Here is a 19,744-nt window from a genome sequence, read left to right on the forward strand (position 1 = left end):
CTGCTCTGATTTATTTATTTGTACATCTGTGTGCGAGATCTTGTTGGGGAATTTGTTGTCAAGGGGGAAAAAGGATAATGCTTTTAGCTTGGGGCTAGGTGTCCTGCAGGTGCAACTTGGGCTTGCACTGTCTCAGTAATCCTGCCTTGAAACTGAAGAAAGTCTTGCCTCATTGAACAAGTGCCTCTGTCTCTGTTCTTGAAAGGTTGATGTATTGCTGAATGTTTTAGATAAACTACTGCACTGAGGAAATCAGAGTCTGTATTTCAAACACTGCTAAAAATAGGTGACTTTTTCTGCTGTGAGACTTTGACTGCTAGCTTGTCAAGTTTTTAAGACAGGAATAGCAGTTGCACATTTCTTTAGAAACACAAAAACCTTGTTGAAGATGTTGCTCTGGTTCCAGCTTCAGAGTGATGAAGCAAAGTCTTCAGCTCTTCAGTGTACAAATTTCATAACCACTAGCCATCACTGGCCACCCTCTGTTTTTATTCAGCTCATGGATGTGAGAACTGTAGCAAAAATGCAAAGCTGGCATTCTGAGCAGTTTCTAAAGGCAAGATATTTTTTCTGCAGCCTCTTGCAGTGGCATATGGTCCTTGAAAAGGCACCTGCCATGAGTCCAGGTGACCTTGGTTACTACAGGAAAGCAGATCATGAAGTGGCAAGTCAGCATGATAAAAGATTATTGGGAGATTAGCATAATAGAAACTGCAGGCTCTGTTGAGAAGGATCAGAATGGGTTTAGGATGTTTATAATTTAGACTGCTATACTTGTGTTTTTCTACAGCATGGACACATCTTACCCAAAGGGCTTTGTTAGGCACATTGATGCTGTTATGAAGCAGGTTAATAATGCTGAAGGGTAGCAGCCAGCTAGCTAAGTCCTTAAGCATTTTAGATTAAAGTTCTTTAGCACCAAGTATGTAAGAAATTCTAGGGAGCAATTTTAGTGTTTCTTTTTTTCCTGTATTTTGATTACTTTTATTGCTTCCTTTTCTCCTTCAGCCTGCAGAGGGAAGAGCAAATGAAGGTACCTGCAGTGCAGAGGTGGTGGTAGCAGTTTTGCTGCCAGAGGTGGAGCTGCCCTTCAAGTGGATTTGGGGATGGGTTGGACATCTTTCTCTGGATTAAGGGTGCACTAGGAGCATGTGTTACAGAGAAGCTGTGTTTCCAAGATCCCCCGAAGATGTTTGCAATGGTACATGTGCCAACAGGAATGCTCATCCTCTCTTAGAGAACTAATAATGCTGCAGTGGCTGCAGCACAGACTTGTACAAATCCAGCTTCCTCCCTTTTGCTTTTGCAAATGTGACTGAGTTTCATCTCTGGGGTTTCGTTCTTACTTCCTACAATAAGGACTTGACTTTCCTTCTGCAGCACAGGCACGTGTGAATTTCTGTGGTTCCAGCCTGGTTGGTTTATGTTTGCCAGAGTTGATTAGACAGAGTAGTGATTAAGCTCTCCAAATAATCCACCCCCAGTTAATAAAATATTGCTGGAATCGTGAAAGACCTGAGAAACATTGGTTCTGTTTTTTCTTTCTTTTTTTTTGTTTTTGTTTTGTTTTTTTTTTTTTAGTAATTTGTTTAGTCCTGGCTGCTATATTCAGGCAAATGTCAGTGATTCAGTGATTGTGAAAAGCAAGCTTGATCTGTGACTATAAGGTTGCTTGAGCTGGAGGGAGCTGTTAGGCTGGCAAGTGGACAGGATATCATGTGATCCTTGTAGTCAAATGAACAGATGCAGCCAGAGGAAAGCTACAGCTGTTCCTGCAGCTCACAAGCCAAAAGTTAAAATATACTGTTGTGCAAAATATCAGGGCCAAATTCATTGGTCAGGGGGAAAAGCTACTCTTGGAAGATTTAGGAACAGCAAAGCTGAAGTTAATTGAAATAGCTGTGTTTCTTAAATCCAGAATGTTGTGCTTTTGTAAGTAAATTGAGGAGGGGATTGTACAAACCAGCAGTCTATTGTTTTGCATCAGCACGTCAGTTGGCTGCTGGTGAAGCAGCAATACATAAATTGCTTAGTGATCATGAGAATAGTGCATTGTTCTCAGTGTTTGACAGGCCATCAAAATGGCATTTTAGTGTTTTATAAACTCCCTTTCTCATAAATGGCTCTTGACTGTTCAGTTTCTTACCAGGCAGCCTTGCAGCCCTAGGAAGGAGGAGATGGAGCTTTAGAATCAACTCCTTTCAGTAGCTGTCCTGTGCTACACCAATCTAGTATTTTCAAAACATGTGAACAGGACATTGTAGACCTCTTCACTGACTACCCGAGTGTCCTTAGGTAATGCCTTGTTGTTGCTGACTTAACCACTTCCCAGCTGAATCTTAGCCCAGGTACAATATTTGCTCTTGAAGAGGGATTAATTATTGAAATCCTGGATGGATGCAACTAGAGACGAGCTTTCAAATCCCCTACAAATTGTCTTCCTTGTTTGTGAAGAGGCCAGTAATTCCCTCTGGTAGATGCAAAGAAGCATAGGACACAGCTGCCTCGGAAAATTCATCTTTCTTCAATAATTTAGAAGTTCCCATCACTGTCCGTGGAAGCTCCTTTGCCGTTTCAAACACAGCAAGGTATTTAATGTTATTTACTGGGGTGTTTCTTTGAGTCTACAGCTTGTCTAGTCAGCAACAAATACTGGTCTGGGCTTGAAAAACCTACCTAATTAAAATAGAAATGCTTACTTGTGATACGGTCTGTTTTGTCAGCATTCCAAAAAGGCAAGTGTTTCCTTTTTCTATGGTTTGTTATCTGCAAATAGGCCCTAGGAACTTTTTTACTCTTGAAGCAGTTTTAAAATGGAAAAGCAAACTGAGAAATAGAATGGGAGCAAATTACAAGGACAGTCATACTCCATCAGAGCTGGGGTCTGTCTAACACAGTGCTGGCATTCACACAGCTCTGATGGTGAGGAGTGTAAGTACAGGGTATGTGTAGCATCCTCCTTTCCTGATGCTGCTACACTGCTTCAGAATCTTACAGGTTGTTCCTGGATCCTCATCCAACAGCTGCCAAAAGCTTTTTTTCCTGTGAATATGTCCTGTGACTCAATTCATATTGGTGATTACCAGAGCCGCCTTGAATCTTCTGTTAACTTGGGAAATGCTTCACCTTATTTTAAATTTGCTGTCTGATCATTAACTGGATGCTATTTTATGACTTAAAACAAAATGAAAAGCTAATCTCTCTGCTTTGTACCATTTAGGTTTGCTGGACTTCTCTCTCTGGATATCTCTTGTGCCCTTGTGGTCTCCCTTTCTCTTTTCCCTTCTCTTTTGCCCACTGCTTCTCTTATTTTCCCCCCATTCTCTTCCCCCCCTTTTCTCTCCCTCCTTCTTTTTCTCCTCCTGAAGAATTTTTATTCCATATATTGTATTCCATATGTTTTCTATCCCTCAGGTGCAAGCTGTTCCCTATCTCTAAGTATAATTGTTGCCTTTCTGGGCAGGTGGCTGGACTGTTCTGTCCTTACAGTGCATTCTGCTTTGAGCTCAGTGCTGCTCTGCCCATAATGGGTTGCACTGGGTTCTGGTTGAGGAAAATGCAACAGGCCAGATGAGCTCTTATTTGGGGATTGGTCTGACTCCTTATCAACACAAACCACCTTTGTAGCTTTTAGACAGGGCCACCATTTGGATGTGTGAGGGGGTCTGAAACAGCACAGGAGTGCAGTGCTTTACCTACTGCTTTTATCTCATCCACCTATTTTTCCCAGGCACCTGGCACAGGACATTTTGGGACAGAAAATCTTCATTCACGCACAGTCACATCCCTGTCTTTGACCATGAGCTGCCCTGAGTCTCAAAAGACTGGGATTGGTGGGAAGAATGCTGATTCTCCTCAGAAACAAGTTGTCTTCAGAAAAAGCGCCCGTGACAAAGCTGTGAGTACATTAATAATGGGCTTATTAGGTTTGAGTTTTACCTGTAGTCAGACTGAAGACTTTTTAGAAAGGTCTTTCCTGTCCCCTTTATTTTTTTCTGAAGAAGCATGACCCATATTACCACTAAGTTTGAAGAAATGATGTGAACAGTTTTTAGGGCAAACTTTTCATGTGTTACAATACAAGAGAAGGCAGCTCACGTCACTCTCCTTCTGGGTTGTACTTCTACTGGTAAATGTTTAAAACAAAGCTGATTCATTGTCTTTCTAACCTGACAGCACCAAAAATCGTTAAGTATACACTTTGTCCCATGCACAAATATTTGTGTTGTACCTTTGGGAGTTGGTCTAGATCAGGTCTTCAGTTCTGATGTCCTGCATGTGAATAATCCTGTTGAGTCTAGTGGAGGTTGCATGTTTGCTGGAAAAAAAGAAATATTCAATTTAAAATTGAATTGTTCTGATCTCTGCAAAATTTATAGCTCTCTGATGTGTGCGTCCCCCTTCCCTCAACAACTACAAACATTTTCTAGTTCAACTGTGGTCATCCTCTCCCCACAGCTGACCATCTACCTGGGAAAGCGGGACTTCATTGACAACATAGAGAATGTGGAACCTGTAGGTAAGTCCACGAGGTTATGTGCTGCTTTTCCTGCTCTCAACCCTTATTTTACGTATGTTAATCTTGATTATTTCCCTTTCTTTCAGATGGTGTTGTATTGGTGGATCCTGCTATTCTCAAGGGGAAAAAAGGTTTGAGGTTTAATGCAGTGTATGTCTCAGAAATTGTTTGTGTTTCTGAGTGAGATGCTAAGGTAGAACCTTTTTATTCTTTTAAGGGTGCAAACGTAACTCTGCCTCAGTGAATGGGCTTCTTATAAATGCAATGTCTGTTGTTACACAGTTGAGTAGTCACTGGGTTATGCAAGTGTTGAAATGAGTTTCCATGTTTCCCTGGGGCAGGAGGTGTCCCCATCCCAGCCTGGCTTCACTGTTATCCTGCTGCATGTTTCACCTGTCCTGTGCTTCTTGCCAGTGTTTGTGTCCCTCACCTGCGTGTTCCGCTACGGCCAGGAAGACATTGATGTGATTGGCCTCACCTTCCGCCGGGACCTGTTCTTCTCCAGGGTCCAGGTGTACCCGCCTGTTGACAAGCCAGAGTCCCTCACCCTCTTGCAGGAATCTCTGTTAAAGAAGCTGGGGAAAAATGCTTATCCCTTTTTTTTTACAGTAAGTATTTCAGAAGAGTCTCTGATTCTCTTCTTGTCTGTACTTACCAGACTGTTGAGGCCTGGTGATGGACTGAAGATGGCAATTGATAGCAAATTCATGTTCTGCAAGTTCAAATTTTAAGTGACAGGTGGTGGTACCAATGTTTCTTTCTTCTTTCAATCCTGAGAGGTAGAGTACAAGAAGATCCTAACTGTGCAGTGATCACAGCACTGTGAGAAGTGTTTTCTTAAAAAAGGCAAGGGAATTTGCAATGGCTTTATGCTAGCAACAGTCCTATATATTCTTGCCTTCCCATTCCTGAGGGGCTGGAATACTTTTTACCATTGCCCCAGTGCCAAATCATTTTCCTTTAAAAACTTTGGATCAAATAAGGAGATGAAGAGGTGATGACAAATGACAGCTGACTGCCAGATTCTAACAGGAAATCCTTCCAGTGCTGTCAGTCATATATCTGTCTTAGTGTTCCTGAGGAAGATTCACATTGTGCATGGACTTTTTTTTCTTTCTTGACTTTTAAAGTATTTTTGGAAGAAAGGGATTTGTTCATACTAGCCAGAATTCTGAAGGGTTACGGCATTACAATGAGTGACCCCTTGTCTTCAGGACTGCTTTTGTGAGCAGTTTGTTACCTAAAACATCTGTGTGCTGTTGGTTTGGGGCATTTCTCTTCTTCCTTCCACAGTTTCCAGATTACCTGCCTTGCTCAGTCTGTCTGCAGCCTGCACCTCGTGATGTTGATAAGGTGAGGCCAGTGGGACACTTGTGTTTATCCTGGTTTAGGAAAGTTAGATGGAAAAAAACCATGGGAATTTGTTTCGCTTGAGAGTAGGAGAAGCTGATACTGATTTTACTGTGCTGTGCCACCAATGTCAAGAGCTAAGGGCTACAAGTACATGTCAAAGAATTGGAGTTGAAATCCTCAGAATAAGAAAGAGAACCCAAACAAATAGCAGCAAGACTACAAAATCTGCAGTGTTGTAGCTTCTTTAAGACTATCACATGATTTGTGGTTTGGCTGCACATAAAATGATTGTTGCTGTGAGGCTACAGGAAAGAAAAGGAGACCGAGTGCCTAAAATCTCACAGATTGCTATAAATAACTTGCGTTAAGACCTGCCCTGAATTAAATGCAGAGAAGAGCTGGCTTGCACATATGTGTAAACAGAAAAAAAAACCTGTAGTAAAAGTCACTAAATGATTATATGTTCTGCAAGGTTTCTGATACTGTTAAAAATATTCCTTTTATACTTGACTGGATGCTTGTCTGGACAGCAGAACTAGGCAATCAGACAGGCAAAGTTGGGATGAGGGTCGCAGAATCTAGTGCAAAAATGTCTCTGTATAGAATTACCTGTGACTCACACAGGTGCCCCATGATGCTATAAACCTGTTAAAGCAAAGGTTAGCTTGGCATGAGCACTTCCACTCTTAGATGCTGGTTTTGGCATTACACAGCCAACTCAGAAGTTCAGAAACCCAGGGTGGGCCTGACAGCATAGCACACTGGTCAGTCTTATGATGTGACCTTTCCAGCTCTGGTCTCACAGGAAACCTTTCCAGGAGCAGGGATGTCATCTTTCAAAGGCTGGGATTAAGTCCCATTTATCAGAAGCACTGTAGAACAGGTGGATGTACCAACATCAGTTGTCAGGGATGTCTGTGACAGTGGTGGGAGGCCAGAGTAATTTGCAGCTGGCAGGAGTCTGACAGTTTCTGGTGTGCAGAGATACTGAAACATTGCAGGTGTTCCTGTCTTCTGTTCCTGATTTCACAGCTCTTTCTCTCTCTGGCAGACTTGTGGGGTGGACTTTGAGGTGAAAGCTTTCTCAACAGAAAATGTGGAAGAGAAAATTCATAGGAGGTAACAGGATGTGTCTCTCCTCAGCTTTGCCTTAAGGGGATGGGTGGTCCAGTGATGCACCTGGGTTGTTTGTTCAGCTTTGCCCCCCTTGTCAGTAACTTCCTGGGTGTGAGCACATGGGAGTGCAGAACTCCTGCCTCTGCCAAGCACTGGGTGTCACCGTGCTGTCCTCTGCTGCTTCCCAGGAACTCTGCACGTCTGCTGATCCGTAAGGTGCAGTTTGCTCCGGAGAAGCCAGGGCCCCAGCCTTGTGCAGAGACCACCTGGCAGTTCTTCATGTCCAATAAACCCCTGCACCTGAAAGCTTGGCTCAGTAAAGAGGTGAGGGGGAGTTTGCCCTGGAGCTGGGGGCATCGTGGTATCTGCAGGCCAATGGGCATTTTGCTGCTTTCTCAGCTGAGACTGACTTGTCCCAGCACTCAAGGGCTCTAATGTAATTTCTGGCTGTGGCTACTGCTAGGGGTGGTTGAAACCCTGTTACCAAACACATTTGAAGTCATTGAAGGAGGGGTCATGAATCACTGGGAGGGGTCATCTTCTCCTGTCTGGCCTCTGTGAGATGTAATCTGGGGGAACTAGAGGGGTTTGGGCTTGTAAGAAGTCTCCTGGCTGTATTTCTGTGCATCACATTCTTTCTAGGTATACTACCATGGTGAGCCCATTCCAGTCACTGTCACCATCAACAACAACACAGAGAAAACAGTGAAGAAGATCAAAGTCCAGGGTATGTTTTTACTGTTGCTTGGGATTCTTTGAGTGCAATAGGACTGAAAGAGAGACAGAATTTAGTGCTTGTAGCAGTTTAAGAAAGTAGTTGGTGATATCAGGAATTTGTGCCTCCCCCCTGTGTGTTGCTATTTCTTTGCTGTTCATCAAGTGAAGTGCTGTAGCTTTTTCCCTGATTCTTGTGGTTACTTGTATGTCTTAATTTCAGGCACCAGATTGTCCCCCCTAGAAAAAGAGAAGGGGTCTGGCTCCTGCAGTGGGCAATGCAGGTGTAGGAAAAGTGGGGGAAAATCCAACCTTATTAGGAGGTCAGTGGGAAGGGCTCCCTCCATGTCAGTGTGATGCTCCTGCTAACTGTGAATGTGCCTAGATAACATACAGCTTTGCCTGGTGTTCCAGAAACCTCTGGGAGTGTGAGAAACAGCCACTGCCAGCAACAGTGTCATTCCTCCTGAGCAAGCTGAGGGCAGGGGCTGAGCTTCATTGCTGTGCCAGTGTTTTAGATGTGACACTACATGTCTCCATCCCACAAGCTGCAGAGCTGGGGAAGAGAGTCTGAAAGACAAAGGATGGGAAAGAGAAAAGGTGGGGAGGGAACAAAATGTCCGAGGCTCCTACAGAACTATAGCAGAGAAAGCTGTTTCAGTGTCTGTCTGGGATGTACTGAGATTCCCAAATATTTTTAGGCTCTTTTTTATGCCTCTGTTAGGCTTAAAAAGACCTTTTTGGTCCCAGATAGTCTCTTCTTCAGTGTTTCAGTCAGAATTACCCTGGGATTTTTTGTGTAGGATTGGAGAATATAAGCCATTTGTTACCACAGTCTCTGTGCTGATGCTGTCTCCTGAATGCACATGCGTGGGCTGTAGGCACACAAGAGATATCAGGACCAGAGATAAAAGCAGACCCTAACAGAGAAGGAAGAGGTACATCTTTATAATGGAAAGAGAGGATCCCAAGAGACACTGTGGGTTATTGACTTTCTGTTGTCTCCAAATCAAGGCCTGGTGTCTTTCAGGGAAGACAGACTTTGGCCATTGGTGTACTGTTGGTCTCTGTCCAGGTCAGGCTATCTACCCTGGGAGTCCCTTCAGGCTCTAAATGGATGGGGTTTCTGCTTTCTTCACCGTGTTTCCCATTCCTGGGACTTGGGGTGGGGGCAAGTGCGTTGTTTGTGGTGCATGCACACACCTTAGTGTCTGCTTTCTTCATTCTTCCTTAGTGGAGCAGGTGGCCAACGTGGTGCTGTACTCCAGTGACTTCTACACCAAAGTGGTGGCTACTGAGGAAGCACAGTGAGTGAATGCTCCTGCTCCTTCACACCCTTTTAATTACCCTCATCATCAGTGATGAGAGGTTCTCATACTTAGAGTCTGGGAGTCTCCTGCTGTTACAGTGCTCTCTCCTCTTACCTCGTGTGTGCCACACCACTTATACTCTCTAGATTTAGTTGGTCTCGTTTTCAGAGCAGCAGAGATCCTCATGTTTTTTCAGGGAATGGGGATGTTGCAGAAGAGGTTTGAAGAGTAATTACCTGCTAGACAAGCTTGGTGGTGGTGGTGGAAGGTTCCCAATTGTTGGAAATCTTTAGATAGAGATGCAACAATTTTCTGAAAGGTACTGCTGTTTGAGTGGAAGTCATGGACTCTGCTTGAGCAAGAGCATTAAATTTCTTCTGGCCTGAAAAAGCCCACAGAAACCTTGAGTCTGTAGATGTTATGGAGAACCACACAACCACATGCTTCTTTTCACTGTACTGTCTCTGAACCTCACACTGTGAGGAGGGTTGGGCATACCCAGGTACTTTGTCTAGTGTTCTGCTCTGTATCTTAGGGACATGTTTTCCATTCAGTATTGGTATTCTCAACTAGGATTAATTTTGTCCAAATTCAGAGCTTTGCAGCACAGAGGATGTGGCCTCAAGTTGCACCTGGAGAGGTGTAGATTAGATATTAGGAAAAATCAATATGGCACTTAAAAACATGGTTCACTGGTGGCCTTGGCAGTGTTGGTTAGTGGTTGGACTTGATAATCTTAAAGGGCTTTTCCAACCTAAACTATTATATTATTTTGTGTTTTTTACCTACTTCTCTGCCTTAATGTGAAATTAAGCATTTTCTGCAAGTGCTTGTTTTTCTCTGTTGATTATAAAGGGAATTTTGCTGACTAGTTAAAGGTGGACATCTGTATCGTTGACAACTGAAATTGCACAGATAAATTCCTCTCCATTTGGGCAGCTTTTTAATCTGTTTTGAAATTCCCCTAGTTGGGTGTGTAACAAACCATGGTGTATCATTTCCCTTCTTATTTTCAGGGAAAAGGTGCAGCCAAACAGTAGCCTGACCAAGACACTGACACTTCTGCCCTTGCTTGCGAATAACCGGGAGACACGGGAGATAGCTCTGGATGGAAGACTGAAGGATGAGGACACCAACTTGGCTTCTAGTACTATGTGGGTGGAGTTTTAAATGGTCCCAGGTAGTAGGAGAATTATAGAGAAAAGGGGAGCATGGAGGAGACACTTCCCTCAGGACTTTGTAAAGTTGAGCCCAGATGGATACATGTAGCACCATCATGTTCCTTCGGGGTGAACGGGGATCACAGATCTGGAGAGTACCTGAGGCTTGCCTGCCCTCCCACTTTCAGGATGTTCCCCTAGTTCTTGCTACAGTTGTTGCCATACTGCTGTGCTCACACTGCTCTCTGTTTTCTCTGGCAGCATTAAGGATGGAATAGACAAGACAGTGATGGGGATTCTGGTTTCCTACAAGATCAAAGTGAAGCTCACTGTTCCAGGGTAAGTGTAACACACTTTTTGCTACATCTGCCTGGAGCTAAGGGAGGAGAGTGTGTTTATGTGGTTGATGAGTGAGGAGAGACCAGAACAGTCCACCCCAAGGGAAACGGCACATGTTATAGGATATGAGGCTCCCTATAAAGCATAAATTGCCTGGAAAACAGTCTTGGCCTATCCATAGAACTTGTCCTGAGACAAAGGGTTTGTGTTGCTCTCCTTAGATACTATATAACTTTATGGTTGAAGGAGGAACCTCTGGTTTGCATTGCAATTTTTGTTTCAAAGCTATAACTTATTTTGTGAGAAGTGAGGTGAAACTTTGTGTGAACCTCTTATGTTAGCATTGCTGTTCTTCCAGAGCAGAAGGTGAAAACATCTGCCTGAGAGTCATAAACACTGTAGCTCAGGTTCTGTACTCGGCCAGCTTTCTGGGTAAAGCTGATGTTATCAACATGAGTTAGATCCAGGATACAGTAGTACAAAAAAAGGGCCAGGATAGTGACTCTTGGTTGATGCTGGTCACTGCTTATTTCATTGATCTATGCTTCATTCTAGTATAAAAAGATTTGCCAAAAGCATGATGAAATGCCTGCTGCTTTCTGTGGTCAGCCGCTTGCCTTTTGGCTCTTGGAAAAGGGGCCATGCCCAACACTTGGTCAGGAGTTCAAAAACTTAGTCTATTTCTCCATGAGAATGACATGAAAAAGTAAGACTACCTTTTTTAAAAACAAGTTCAGCTGAATTCGTGGTGAGAACAGTACATCAGGACAGTGATTTCAGTAGTCCGCCAATTATGCAGCCCTTGCTGTTTCTTGTAGGAAACCAGAATAGAGAGGCATTAAATATTCTTTGTGTTTCTCCTTGTTTTCTTTTGTAGCATGCTGGGAGACCTCACTTCCAGGTAAATGTCATCTTCCTTTTCAGACCATGCAGTCCTAGTTGTTGGTTCATCTCTTTATTCTCTTTTTTTATTGCCATTCTCACCTCCCTAAAAAAAAATAACTGTCCCTTAAGCTGTTAGAAGCAAGCAGTTTGTGGTTCTCCTGTGAAAAGGAAGCTATTACAAGAATGTCTTTTGATTTTATATAAATGCAAGTACATTCAGCATACAATAAATGCATTCTATGTAAGTGAATATGCCTGGGATATTTATGGAGAAATTTGAGCTTAACTTTTTTGAGAGGAAAATTATGATTAGAAAAATATGAAAGAATGGGTGAAGCTGGAGCTGAGGGCTCAGGCTGGCCTAAGGAGGAAGGAGGCTGAACCAGGCATGTGTGCGGAGTTGTGGATCTGATGCATTCTTTCTTCTCCCTAAAGTGAAGTGGGCACAGAGCTGCCATTTCGTCTCATGCACCCCAAACCTGAGGAAAAGAACCCAACAGGTCAGTTACACCTGGTTTTTGCCTTTGTTCATTGATAGGCTCTGGTGATATCTCACCATTGTAAAGGTTAGAGTGATTTGTGCTACAGGAAGCCTTCAGAGCCTACAAGGCTCCAGTGTGGAGCTGTTCTGTGTGTTTGTGTTTCTATATATCTGTGTATGTGTGTGTATAGATGTATGTATCAACCTCCAGGCACTAAACAGAGAGCAGGGATGCAAAGATGGGAGAAAATGGAAAAGAGTCATGTTCCCTTTCATCTTTCATGTATGGAATCACAGCTCAGAGAACAGGGGTTTGAGGAAGCTCTGCACAGTTAAATCTTATGACTGCAGTGCAAAATATCCTACATGAAGGTGTCAGCAATTCCCAGCCAGATTGCAGTATAAGCAAAAAAGAAAAAATCTGATGCAGAAAATACCTAACCCCCATGAGCACTGTACAAAGCCAAATACTTTTAAGCAAAGTGAAGAGGTGATAAAAGTACTGATGAGTCTTGAGACCCTTTATCTTGATGTGGCATTTGCCGTGGTGTCTGTGATGTGGCCTTCTTGTTCAGCGGTTATCCAAGGTGAACATCCCTTCAACGTTAGGGCTCTGTGTGGAAGTGAGGGACCTCTATAACAGTGTGAGTAGCAAGCCTTACCCAGGCATCTTGAGGCTTGGGATCAGATGCCAAAACCACAGGCTGTCAGGAGCATCCGCCCACTTCCTCAGACCCTGGCTGGCTCTGTTCGCCAGTGGTGAGCACCAGAGATTGCAAGGTGCTCACACTAAATCAGAAGCTCCTGTACAGCACCTGAAGCCTCTCTCAACCACCAGACACACCAGCCCTTTCCTGCTGGGGCTGTTACAGATGACCCATCTTGTCCTATTCTCTATACTGGGACAAAGTTTAGTGGGCTTCAGACAAAATCTATGGCTGCTTTTGTGCTCCTTTTTTTTCCCTTTCATTTTCTCTTTGTGCCCAAACTGACTTAAAGCTGCTGTTTCTAAGAACATGAAACTTTCATGTGAAAGTGACAGTGGAACCTTTGAGAAGAGTTATCCTGAGATAAATGCTTTGGTTTATACTGGAAGCATTAGAAAGGGGTGATTTGAGTCCTTACTGTGTGAAATTGTTGGAGGAATCAAGTGTGAGCAATGAGAAGAGAGCTGGTGATCCACTCATTCAGATGCGCTGGTTGGGAATCAGGCTTTGCTAATTGTGGATGTGCTGGAGTGGTCAAAGGTAGGTTTTATCTCTCCTGTAACAGTTGCACTGCAGGAAACACATTTTCCCTGGGAAAGCCCCTGCTGTGAGCAGTGCCAGCACATTCTCTTGGCACAGAAGTGATGGAGGCTGGGATGGCACTGGTGATCCCAGGAGTGTGGCTGGTGAGGGCCATCTAGTGCTTCTGGGCAGCTCAGGAGCTTTCATGGACACCAAGGAAAGCTTGAAAACTTCTAACAAGGCTCATCAAAAGAATTTTACATTTTTACAGGGGTGGTTTTATTTTTTTATGACTTTTTCATTTAAATGCCAACAACCCCTTTTTATTACTTTATACTTCTGGCAGAAGCATTTGTAATATGAGGAAAAATGGAAGTTAGGCAATTCTCCCTTCTAAGGTCATTTCAAAGGAGGGATGATGTAGTCCTTTATACAGTACACTCAAAAGGATGTGGGCAGAAGACTTTACAAGGAAAATGGAGACCTGCACTATTTCTCAGATCACTTCCCCCAGCACATCCTCTTACCAGAGTCATAGCCCACATGTTGTTTGCTACATCAAAGTCTTCTAGGAGCTTGCTGTCAGAAGTGTCAGCTATGTTCAATGCATTTTTTACAGATGGAAATACCAGATTTCTTATGAGCTGAAAAAAATGCAGGTAATTTCAGGAACTATCCCATGGGAAAGCCCTGCAAATGGTTAAGACAGGAAATAAATACTTTCTCTTAAAAACAGATACTCTAACACAACAGAAAATTCCTCTGAAACCTGAATAGCTGACTAGAAAACTGTGCTGGAATGTGGTCTCTGAGCTTATTACAGGGAATAAAACAGTCTCCCATATGAAGCTGGTAAACTGAAACGCTTTTCAGCTTTATTGGTTGGTAGTTTTCCATGCACTGTGCTTCATAACTTTTCCCAGTAGTGAGTTCAGGCTTTTTAATTTTTTCTTCTACCGCTTTAAATCCAGGCTTAATTGCAGAGATGGAGCTTCAACAAACAGTGTTTGGACCCTCAAAGGTCCCAAAATATGGAATTTTTATTTGTTGGCTTGTTCAGCAGCCTCTGCAGTGAGTATAGGCAGAGGTGCATGCACAGAGAGTTTTCAGATCACTCCTTATCTTCCTCATTCACTTTTGTTTTTATTGATGAGTCAGTAGTGACCAGTTTGCCTACTACACCTTCCTGCTCACTTGGCTGTCTTAAGGCATAGCTGGTAGAACAAAGAAATCAGAGCAACATCTTATGGAGTTAAAGCTGGAGTGGGATTAAAAAATGCCATATATTGTGATTTATTTTTCAGTGGGGGAATATCCTTTTCTCTGGTCAAGGTGATTTATGGAAGAGGTAAAATGTGTAGCATCAATGCATTTAATCATGTAGGGCTGACTTGAGTACAGAGAACCTCAGAAACACAAGCTTCCTGAGAACATGATGTAATTTTTTCAGGGCCGAGCTGGGGCAAGTGTGAGCAAGTGCTGTGTGCTCTGTTTCATAGCAGGTGGCTTTGCCCTCTCTAGCTATCTGTGAGCGAGCTCTGAAGCATTCATCACTCAGTAAACAGCAGGTCTGTCACAGTGCAGGGCTATTGCAGATTGCTTGATCTTTCTTCCCTGTGCCTGCAGGAGACAGAAAAGAAGCAGCTTGCTATCTTTCCTCCCCTGTGTTTATCGCTTCCTTCTCTTGGTCTTCTGAAAGGCCAGGATTTGCATGTTCATGTGTGCTGGTTCTGTGACTGTTTCTGGACCCATATGGCTCACATGTGGTTATTTTTAGGCAAAGCAGCTCCTGTCACATTTGCAGTCTGTCTGTTCCGCCTGTTGAAAAAAAATGCGTTGAGAACTTTTTCTTTTAAAGATAGATTCAAATGGGGCTGTGTCTCTTCATGCTCCCAAGACCTTTCCTGGTTAGCAGTTAGCCCAGAAGTTCCTGCTGACTTTTCCTCAAGGCTGTGGTCTCAGCATGAGTTCTTTGGTCTGGGGTTTTCCTGCCAATCTTCTGATGTGTTATGTTTTGTGGGCCTACGTCTTGGACACTGGCCTTTGTTTTGGCTGTTGTTCAACAAATGGCCATTTATCTGCTCCCTGATTAAACTTGCATAAAAGGACTGTTTTGAAGAAATGCAGGAATGCTTTGTCCCTTTAACAGTAAAGCACTACTTTCCCTGTTTTGGTATTATGACTTTCAGAAATTAGGAAATTTTAAAGCATTGAATGTCTTGGAAAATAACAAGTTATTTCTTATTTCTTATTTCTTTTCTCCCCCATCAAGTTAAGAGAGGTTAAAAGCAAGTTTATACTGAAAATTACCGCATGCTATGACTTGAATTATATGGAATAATTTCTGTGGCTGCATAATAAAAGCTTCTAGGAAACCTTTCCCTGAGAGGATGATGGTATTCTGGACCCTCATCAATCCCCCTCCCATTCCAAACCTCAAAACTATTGCTTGAATGCTAATTAAAAGAAGCAAAAGTCTACCCATTTTCTGAGATTTTTTTAATATTATAATATTAAATAAGCCACAGGACAGCCAGAAAACTCTGGAGTAGACCTAACTTCTCCTAGTGTGCAACTGCAGCATGTTGGAGTTACTGCTGCAGCCTGAAGGTGAAATGGTGCATGTTTGAATGTAATCTTCCATCTGAGGTACATTGTAAGCACTACTCTCCTGCCACACTGTGTATTGACTCAGTAATCATTTCTCTGACAGTTAAGTATATACCAAATTGAAACAACACCTACTTCCACCCTCACTCCGTTTTGTAAAACCAGTTTCAAATCACTGGTGGGGATCTTGCTTAGCTTCACCCACATCACTGATATCACTGTTCCCATAGTAAGGAAAGTACCTCCAAGAGGGAAAAGAGAGCAAACTGAAGAATAAAAATTGAAGAAAAAATTGAATGAGAATGATGTTTTATGTGTTAGAAATTTTAGAAGTTCTAAATGTTTCATTTTAAATTCATGTCAATCAAGCATACATGCCCTGAGACTTTCCAGACTTCATCTTGGCTTCTGTCCTGGTCTGGAGAGATGCCATCAGGAGTGTCTTTACATGAGCCATCCTTTGAGGCATTTTGGCTGGAGTGGCCCCCTTTGGCACACTTTTAATACTGACTTTTTCAGCAGTGTGTGTTGTGGATGGGAAATCTCCAGGTAGTGAGTTATCCAGTCACTGCAGTGCCCCAGATCCCTGCTGACTTCTGTAGAACAAGGATGCTTTGCTCCCTGACCCAAAGCCATGAGAAGTAAGCCAGTAAAGTCACTATGCCTTCCTAAAATAACTGTGAGAACAATAAAATCCCTGCAAATACAGTCTTCTGCTTATTTTAGGCTGTGCTGAAACAGCTTTCAAGGAATCCTGCTAGTAAGCAGGATTTCTTACAGTGTGGTTACCAAAGATCCCACTAAAGAAACACAAATGCCAAAGGTCTTAAAACCATTTTTAGGGCAAAATGAAATCAGGAGTGTTGCCCTAAAAGCCTTAACCCATCTGAATGAGAGATCCCTGTGGTGTTCCTGTACTTTGACCTCTAATTTTAATACCTTCACGTTTATTGAACAAGAGCATTGTCTTCTCATCTAAGTCTAAGCTGACTTCTTCAATCACAGTGCTAGAGCAATTAAACCTGACATCATGTCATGCAAGCACTGTCAGCTTAGAGTCCAGTGTGTGCACAGATCTCTCCCACAGTTGTGACCACAAGCAAACATAGATGGGGAAAATCTGTCTCGGTTCTGAAGGGTTGAGGCCCTTCAGATAGCTTGGGCATCGTTGCTGGAATGCTTTTCCATTTGGGAGATTGAGATTTGCCTCATCAGGTGTAGTTATGCACATTTTGAGACTTTCTGGAATTCTACTTGTACTGCTGCAAATGCTGCTTGTCACTGCTCTGCTCTATAAATTTTTTGCAAATGTTTTAGCATCTGCTGCTCTGACTACCTGGTGTGTCTTTTTTCCTCCTTTGCTGCATGCTCATGACTGCAGGGAAGGATGGGTAAGTTTCTTTTAGTATTTCACATTCTAGCTACACTTGTGCATTGACTCTTTTAAAAACTCCTCAAAACTGTCCAAAAATCCCCAGCTTAAAATCCAAAGTGAGCAAGTTACTGTGGCCTGACAAATGACTGCTCTGAGTTAAACAGCAGTGACTGACCATGTGAAGATAGATTAAGAGATCATGTTTTGCCTAACAGGGTGTGTTTGTGCTCTATAGGTAGAAGTGTAAGGAACTTATTAGGTTTGACCATGTGCCTCTGTTTTAGTATAGAAACAATAAGGGTGAAATGTTTCACATTTTATTGCTTGACAAAGCCCCTTGCAAGCTCTAGGCTATTCAGCTAGCTGATAAGTGTGTATCTGGAACAGACATGATTCAGTACGGATGAAAAACATCCTCAGTTTGTGCCTTGACTTGCTTTTCATTTTAGCTAGAATAGCACCACTGAAGATGGTGTCTGTGGGAATGTGATCCAAATCACTTTGGAGACAAAGGAAACACTATCAATCTGTTGTGGGCTTCTGTTGCCTATAGTATATGAAAAACCTGTGTTTCATTCATTGCAGTGAAGCAGAACTGGTATTTGAGGAGTTTGCTCGTCAGCAGCTAAGAAATACACCTGATGAAGAGGACAAGCATTCACCCTCAACTGATGAGTGATTAAAAGAACAGCCTGACAGAGGAGCTGTGTTGTCTGGCTTCAGTTACAAATGTAGAACCTAAGTTTCTAGTAATCTGCATGTTCTCAGTCCATGCATGGTCTTCCAGGGATGACATCAGGAATCTCTATTGCTTATTACAAGATTCACCTTGAATGGGCAAACACAACACCTGGTTCTTACCCAAGCTACCAGAGAACAATAGGACACCTGCCATAACATGACTTCTGCTTTCAGGGCTGCCTAATAAAAAGGTTGGTTGCTTTCCACACTGGTGAGAGCTTAAATGAGTTTATGCAGCCTGCCTGGACTTATTCAGTGTCAAAGTCTGTGACTTTGAAGTGCAAGTGAACGAAATCCTAGCCTGGAAGGCTGGCTTGCAGCCATGGGTGATTCATCAAAGTTTCTCAGAATACTGTACAAAACTGATTTTACTTCCTTTTGGTTGCTTTTGCATTGATGCTTTACCAAATTCAACCAGTGAATTTTTTCAGTGCTTGCACTGTCCCCATGTGGCTTCTACACTCACTTTCTGTACCAGTAAATGTATCACAGGTTGTCTCCCACAGCATAGACAATGCTTATACACAGTATTAGCTTTCTAGCAATATGCTTGAAACCATGTTATTAAAGATGAGATAAATGTGCACTGTCAATGAATTGCTTAAAGTTCCCTATATACAATGCCAAACAGAAATACAAGTCCAGACAGAGTCTGTATTTAATCTAGTTTCCTGTAGGCAACAGCTACAAAAGAGGGTGCAGGAAAATTAAGGAGGAAATTATGGCGCAGCCTTCCCTGAGGAGCTTTTCCCAACATCCATCTGCCAACAGCTGGTTTATGCTCTAAGAAATGAGATTGCATTCTGCAAACTTTGTTTTCTCTTGTTGATCTGGATATTCTCATTATCCATGTAAATGTCGGCTATTTTCCTGAATCTCATGTAGGTTTCTGCTGAAGTGAGTTGCATCAGCTAATTACATTTTGCATGTAAAACAACTGGTGTTTCATTTTTCTATTTAAAGCAGAAATCTATTTTTGCTTTAAATCTGCTTTTCAGTGCCCCTGGTTTAAATTTCCCTGGAAAGTCTGAATGCAGGACTCACATTTATTAATATAGACTTACATTTCCCACACTACACTCTGGAAAATAGAATTAAGAACTTCAGACTTATAACTGTTTGCTGCTGTAAACTGGTCTTGATAAAGATGCTTGAAGCAGTTAATTAAGACCACAGCTTCAGAGTTCCATCAGTGCTCTCCCCTAATACACCTGTTCCTCGGTGCTGTCCATTAGTCACAGGTGTCTCACCTTAGGTTAAATTGCAAGAGGCCCAATGTTTGCTCTGCATTGGGTTCTTGCTGCTAAAGGGACCCGGCCAATTTCAGGTGTTTGTGATCAGGATAATTTGTGTGGTTTCAGCTTTGAGGGAGGGTCAGGTATTTGCACCTGGATATCTGGGAAGGCTTTTCCCCGGTATTTTTATTACTAATTTGTTGCTGGCTCAAGAGCACACAGAAGATACAGTAAGGTTGAAGAAATTACTGGTTGTGAATATGCTGGTCTTGGAGAGCAGGAATTCAGCAAATCCTTTAAAAATCTAAGAGAAGAAGGAGGAAGAAGTCTTGCTTCAGAGTGTGTATTTCTCCACAAAGGTGTTTCCTTCAGGGTTTCCGGTGACTAGACTGGTAAGTATGGGACCAGTAAACTCAGAGATCTGGTTAATTTTTTTTTCCTTTTAAAAAAATTTCTTCTATGTCAACTTTGTGAAGGCCCTCTGTTGCTGCCTGACATTCCTCTCAAATTCAGTTGTGGTGATGACTTCTGTAAGCTAAGTGGGACAAAATCACAATGCACTCTGTGCAGTGGGGAGGAAATGGTTATTAAATGGTTATTAAATCTGTTCTTTTGTCTGGGCTTGGGAAAGCACTTTGAGAGACTATTTGTTCATGCTGGTCATTTGCTCAGAAAGC

At 42.6% G+C, this 19,744-nt stretch overlaps 1 protein-coding gene across 3 annotated transcripts; it reads left to right on the forward strand.

Moving 5' to 3' along the window:
* The first annotated feature begins 146 nt into the window (after positions 1–146).
* On the forward strand, positions 147–19,701 carry SAG (S-antigen visual arrestin). Of its 3 annotated transcripts, none has more exons than XM_072933406.1 (15): positions 147–3,898; positions 4,459–4,519; positions 4,606–4,650; positions 4,934–5,127; positions 5,813–5,872; positions 6,924–6,991; positions 7,177–7,312; positions 7,631–7,715; positions 8,937–9,009; positions 10,029–10,166; positions 10,434–10,511; positions 11,389–11,412; positions 11,832–11,896; positions 17,098–17,107; positions 17,677–19,701. In XM_072933406.1, the coding sequence occupies exons 1-15, from the start codon at positions 3,800–3,802 to the stop codon at positions 17,768–17,770; spliced, it is 1,230 nt and encodes a 409-aa protein (XP_072789507.1). In that variant the 5' UTR covers positions 147–3,799; the 3' UTR covers positions 17,771–19,701. The 3 variants fall into 3 exon arrangements, with proteins under 3 accessions (XP_072789507.1, XP_072789506.1, XP_030136599.3); XM_072933405.1 differs by lacking the exons at positions 17,098–17,107; positions 17,677–19,701 and adding an exon at positions 14,557–16,208 and having other exon boundaries at positions 147–2,588; positions 3,731–3,898; XM_030280739.4 differs by lacking the exon at positions 17,098–17,107.
* Positions 19,702–19,744: the final 43 nt, after the last annotated feature.

This window comes from Taeniopygia guttata, chromosome 9 (assembly GCF_048771995.1).
Source record: "Taeniopygia guttata chromosome 9, bTaeGut7.mat, whole genome shotgun sequence".
Lineage (NCBI taxonomy): Eukaryota > Metazoa > Chordata > Aves > Passeriformes > Estrildidae > Taeniopygia > Taeniopygia guttata.